The sequence below is a fragment of the Rhea pennata genome, chromosome 29 (genome assembly GCF_028389875.1).
Source record: "Rhea pennata isolate bPtePen1 chromosome 29, bPtePen1.pri, whole genome shotgun sequence".
Taxonomy (NCBI): domain Eukaryota; kingdom Metazoa; phylum Chordata; class Aves; order Rheiformes; family Rheidae; genus Rhea; species Rhea pennata.
The window spans coordinates 4,505,154-4,511,043 of record NC_084691.1 but is presented as its reverse complement, the minus strand read 5'-3'; the positions used below and the strand labels follow the sequence as shown (position 1 = coordinate 4,511,043).

Sequence of the window (5,890 nt, the reverse complement as noted above, 5' to 3'; positions counted from 1 at the left end):
GACAGGGACATGGCTGGGAAAGCAGGACTTGGGGGCACAGGCAGGAACAGGGACCAGCTGGGGGCATGGCCAGGACCAGGGACCCAAGCGTGGCCAAGATTCAGATGGGAACCAGGGCACTGGAACATAGCTGGGAACGGGGACCACAGCCCGGTGGGGATGGGGACGGGCACGTGGCTGGGATCAGGGACCTGGATGGGAACGGGGACCATGGCCCGACAGGGATAGGGAGCGGCGTGTGGCTGGGAATGGGGACCCGTCTGAGAATGGGGGCCATGATCCGGTGGGGATGGGGATGGGTATGTGGCTGGGAATGGGGACCTGACCAGGAGCGGGGACCATGGCACGATGGGGATGGGGACGGGCGGGAGGCCGGGAGTGGGGACCCGGCCGGGAGCGGGGACCATGGCACGATGGGGACGGGGACGGGTGGGCGGCCGGGAGCGGGGACCCGGCCGGGAGCGGGGACCATGGCACGATGGGGACGGGGACGGGTGGGCGGCCGGGAGCGGGGACCCGGCCGGAGCGGGGACCATGGCACGATGGGGACGGGGACGGGTGGGCGGCCGGGAGCGGGGACCCGGCCGGGAGCGGGGACCATGGCACGATGGGGACGGGGACGGGTGGGCGGCCGGGAGCGGGGACCCGGCTGGAGCGGGGACCATGGCACGATGGGGACGGGGACGGGTGGGCGGCCGGGAGCGGGGACCCGGCCGGGAGCGGGGACCATGGCACGATGGGGACGGGGACGGGTGGGCGGCCGGGAGCGGGGACCCGGCCGGAGCGGGCCCGAGCGGCGGCGCGGGGCGGGGCGGGGCCGGGCCGGGCCGGGCCGGGCCGCACAAAGCGCTGCCGCCGCCCCCGCTCCTTTGTCTGGCGGGGCCGGGGGGGCCGGGGGGGGCGGGGGGGCATTACCTCATCGCGGCCCCGCGCCAATGGCCGCCGCCGCCGCGCCCCCCCCCCCGCGCCGCCCGCCCTATATAGCGGCGCGCCGCCGCCGCCCGCCGCCGCGCCTCTTACATCGACCGCCTTGGAGTCGTGCTGTGAGAAAGCCCCGGAGCCGAGCAGCCGCCATGGTGAGCAGCGGGGGCGGGGGGCGCCGGCGGGCCCGGGCACGACGGGCCCCGGCCCGGCGCGGAGCGGAGCTCCCGGCCCGTTTAACCGGGCGTGCCCCCCCCCCCCGCCGCCCCGTTTAACGGGGCAGGATGGGTCCCTTTCACGGTGCGGAGCTCCCGGCCCGTTTAACCGGGCGTGCCCCCCCCCCCCCCGCCGCCCCGTTTAACGGGGCAGGATGGGTCCCTTTCACGGTGCGGAGCTCCCGGCCCGTTTAACCGGGTGTGTCCCACCCCCCCGCCGCCCCGTTTAACGGGGCAGGATGGGTCCCTTTCACGGTGCGGAGCTCCCGGCCCGTTTAACCGGGCGTGTCCCACCCCCCCCGCCGCCCCGTTTAACGGGGCAGGATGAGTCCCTTTCACGGTGCGGAGCTCCCGGCCTGTTTAACCGGGCGTGTCCCACCCCGCCTGTCCCTGTTTAACGGGGCAGGATGGGTCCCATTCCCGGTGCGGAGCTCCTGGCCCGTTTAACCGGGCGTTTCCCTTCCCCCTCCCCTTTTAACGGGGCAGGATGGGTCCCATTCCCGGTGCGGAGCTCCCGGCCCGTTTAACCGGGCGTGTCCCACCCCGCCCGTCCCCGTTTAACGGGGCAGGATGGGTCCCATTCCTGGTGCGGAGCTCCTGGCCCGTTTAACCGGGCATTTCCCCCATCCCCACCGCCCCGTTTAACGGGGCAGGATGGGTCCCGTTCCCGGTGCGGAGCTCCCGGCCCGTGTAACCGGGCGTGGCTCCCCCATTTAATGGGCTGTGTAGGGCAGAATAAGCCCCCGGCGGTGCTAAGCACCCCAGGCTTGCTCTGGGCTTGGCACTGGAGGGAGGGCAGGGCAGGATGGGACGCCGGTGCTGAGCCCCCTGCAGTGGGTGTGGCTCTTGTTCAGGGGGGTCCTTACAGGGTCTGTGGTGCAGGCAGAGCAGGATGGGACTCTGGTGCTAAGCCCCCTGCAGTGGGTGTGGCATCAGTTCATGGGGGTCTGTGGGGTGGGCAGAGTAGGATGGGACCCCGGTGCTGAGCACCCTGCAGTGGGTGTGGCTCTGGTCCATAGGGATCCTGATGGGATCTGTGGAGGGGTGGGCAGGGCAGGATGGGACCCTGTGCTAAGCCTGCAACTCGCACTGCACCAGCAGATGGGTGGTTAGGATAAGCCCCCTGGTGCTGAGCACTCAACCTATACAGGGGATGGCAGTGTTCCAGTGGGGTGGGTAAGGCAGGATGGGACCCTCTGGTGCTCCTCATGCCTCAATGGGTGCGGTCCCGGTTCAGTGCGGCAGGATGGGTCCTGGTTCTGAGCACTGCCACGCTGCACTGGGTGTGGCCCTGGTCTCCAAACGCAGCAGGGCTGGATGTGGCCATAGGTGGGAACCCCCCACCCCACAGAGCCCAGCACCCCCAGAACAATAGGACACGTGTGAGGCTGGTGCCGGGCAGGATGCGGCCCCCGCCACGGGCAGCCCAAGGGACTAGCGGGGTCGCGCCGGGTGGCAGAGCCAGCGCTGGTGGCAGCTGGCACGACGTTGGGTGGGGGGAAGGGGGCGGGGGGTGGCGGTACCGGGGCGCGGGGTCACGCGCCCCCTCTTCCCCCGCAGCGCGAGTGCATCTCCATCCACGTGGGCCAAGCGGGCGTGCAGATCGGCAACGCCTGCTGGGAGCTGTACTGCCTGGAGCATGGCATCCAGCCCGACGGGCAGATGCCCAGCGACAAGACCATCGGCGGCGGCGACGACTCCTTCAACACCTTCTTCAGCGAGACGGGGGCCGGCAAGCACGTGCCGCGCGCCGTCTTCGTGGACCTGGAGCCGACGGTGATCGGTGAGCGCGGGGCCGGGCGCGGGGCGGGGGGCCGCGGCGGTGGAGGCGGCGACGCTAACGGGGTGCCCGGCCTCGTCCCGCAGACGAAGTGCGCACGGGGACCTACCGGCAGCTCTTCCACCCCGAGCAGCTGATCACGGGCAAGGAGGATGCGGCCAACAACTACGCGCGGGGGCACTACACCATCGGCAAGGAGATCATCGACCTGGTCCTCGACCGCATCCGCAAGCTGGTACGGCTGCGGGGGCGCTGGCGGGCGGGCGACCCGAGCACAAAGGCGCCCGCGCTCCATCCCGCCCTCCCCTCCGAGCCAGCCGGGTTGCGCTGAGGTTTAATACGTTAATTAATGCTAATGCGGCTGCGCGGCGCTGGCGGCGCAGCCGGGGAGCCGTGCAGCAGCCCCGGCAGCTGGCTCCGCGCTCCCTCTTTGTTCCCACGCTCCTTCCCGGCGCCATGGCCCCCACTCCTCTCCCCACACCTAAAGAAGGCCCAAAATGCACTCGAGAAACCCCCTCGGGCTGGTTCTGGTGCTGTGGCGGGGCTCAGCCTCGGCCGAGCCCTCGGGCCGAGGGACGGAGCTGGAAGCGAGGTGGCTCCCAGGGCTGTGGGGGGGGCTTCCTGCGGTTCCCCCCGACCGCGCTCCCGGGCAGCTCCCAGCCCCCTTCCCTGGGGAACTCGGTGCTCTCATGACACTTTCCTGCCCATCAAGTCTGGGCCACGCTCTCCTGGTGGCCCTGCTGTTGGAAAGTCCCCACGGTGTCATAGCCAGGCCATGGAAGAGGAAGCGGCCACTTCTCTCTCCTCCGTAAGCAGCCGGGACGGCTCTGCTGATGCCTCGGCTAAGCAAATATCTTCTCTTTCCCTGGGACAGGCTGACCAGTGCACAGGCCTGCAGGGCTTCCTGGTCTTCCACAGCTTCGGCGGGGGCACCGGCTCCGGCTTCACCTCCCTGCTCATGGAGCGCCTCTCTGTCGACTATGGCAAGAAGTCCAAGCTGGAGTTCTCCATCTACCCGGCTCCACAGGTGTCCACCGCCGTGGTGGAGCCCTACAACTCCATCCTCACCACCCACACCACCCTGGAGCACTCCGACTGTGCCTTCATGGTGGACAACGAGGCCATCTACGACATCTGCCGCAGGAACCTGGACATCGAGCGCCCCACCTACACCAACCTGAATAGGTTGATAGGCCAGATCGTGTCCTCCATCACAGCGTCCCTGCGCTTTGATGGAGCCCTGAATGTCGATCTGACCGAGTTCCAGACCAACCTGGTGCCCTACCCCCGTATCCACTTCCCCCTGGCCACCTATGCCCCTGTCATCTCTGCTGAGAAAGCTTACCACGAGCAGCTCTCTGTAGCAGAGATCACCAACGCCTGCTTTGAGCCGGCCAACCAGATGGTAAAGTGTGACCCTCGCCACGGCAAGTACATGGCCTGCTGCCTGCTGTACCGTGGCGACGTGGTGCCCAAAGATGTCAATGCTGCCATTGCCACCATCAAGACCAAGCGCACTATCCAGTTTGTGGACTGGTGCCCCACAGGCTTCAAGGTGGGCATCAACTACCAGCCGCCCACGGTGGTTCCCGGCGGGGACCTGGCCAAGGTGCAGCGCGCCGTGTGCATGCTGAGCAACACGACGGCCATCGCCGAGGCCTGGGCCCGCCTGGACCACAAGTTTGACCTGATGTACGCCAAGCGTGCCTTTGTGCACTGGTACGTGGGGGAGGGCATGGAGGAGGGGGAGTTCTCGGAGGCTCGGGAGGACATGGCCGCCCTGGAGAAGGATTACGAGGAGGTGGGGGTGGACTCAGTGGAAGGTGAGGGTGAGGAGGAAGGTGAGGAATACTAAACTGTCACAAGGGTGCTGCTCCTACAGGGAATGTCACCTGGGTTCAGGTGCCCGAGCAGTGGGGCTGCAGCCCCACGTGCCGCCCTCGCGGTGCAGCTGCTCCGGGCTTACAAGGAGACACGTTAGGGACCCGGCCCGCCTGCCGCTGGGCTCTCAATAAACAGCATTCCCTGTCCTAGTGGAGCCGTCTCTGGTGTGGTTATTCCGTGCCGCGCTGCCTCGAGCCACCAGCCCCCAGAAAATCCCCCCAGGGGCCGGGCAGAGCGGGTTGGGTGCTGCGGGGAGGGTGGCACTGGCTTTCCTGGGAGCAGCCGCCGAGCGAGCACTGCTCCCAGGCGCTCGGGGATCTCTCAGATAAATCCCCGCGGGTGCGTCCCGGCCCCCTGGAGCCTTGTCCCACGCTGGGAGGGCGCGTGCTGCGTCGCCCCAGGGTGCCCCCGTGCTGGCGAGACCTGCATCCCCCCGCAGCGCCGGGGCTGGGGGCAGCCGGCACGCGTCCCTGCCAGCTGCCCTGACACCCCTCCGTGCGCAGCCTCCGGAAGGGAGCTGCGTGGGCCTGGCCGGAGCTGTGGCTGCACCCAGAGCCGAGGCTGTGCCTGGACCTGCGGCTGCGCCCGGCACAGCAGCTGCACCGATAGCCACAACTGCGCCCGGCCCCACCTCGCTGCGCCCGCGTCCCTGCCTCCCGGGATAAATAATGAAAGGGAAGCTGAACGGGGCACGAAACCCGAGCGGGGCGCCGGGCCCGCCGCAGCGCGGGGCTGCGCCGGCGCGGGCTCGCCGGGGCGGGTTTTGCCAGGAATGCCATTTTGCAGCAGCCGGCTGGCGCTGCCGCCGGAGCGGCGAGAAAATGGAGCCGGGGAGGACGCCGGCGCCGCGGGGAAGGCCGCGCCGGCCCGGCCGCCGCAGTAAGATGGCCGGCGGCCCCGTGGCCACGCTTCATTGTTCGCCAGCGGCAGCGCGTGACCGCCGCAGGCAGCCGCCGGCCGCCGCCGCCGCGCGAATGGCGACCTGCCACGTCAGCCCGCTGCAATGCAGCTGCAGCAGGCGCCGGCGTTCCCGCGCCCCGGAGCGTTCCCGCGCCCCGGAGCGTTGCCGCGGGGGGCCAGCACCCCGCGG

General features: G+C 69.7%; 1 protein-coding gene across 1 annotated transcript; it reads left to right on the top strand.

The window, feature by feature from the left end:
- Positions 1-986: 986 nt before the first annotated feature.
- On the top strand, positions 987-4,949 carry LOC134152142 (tubulin alpha-1A chain). The gene is made up of 4 exons (XM_062597273.1): positions 987-1,076; positions 2,697-2,919; positions 3,003-3,151; positions 3,791-4,949. The coding sequence occupies exons 1-4, from the start codon at positions 1,074-1,076 to the stop codon at positions 4,769-4,771; spliced, it is 1,356 nt and encodes a 451-aa protein (XP_062453257.1). The 5' UTR covers positions 987-1,073; the 3' UTR covers positions 4,772-4,949.
- The last annotated feature ends 941 nt before the right edge of the window (positions 4,950-5,890 follow it).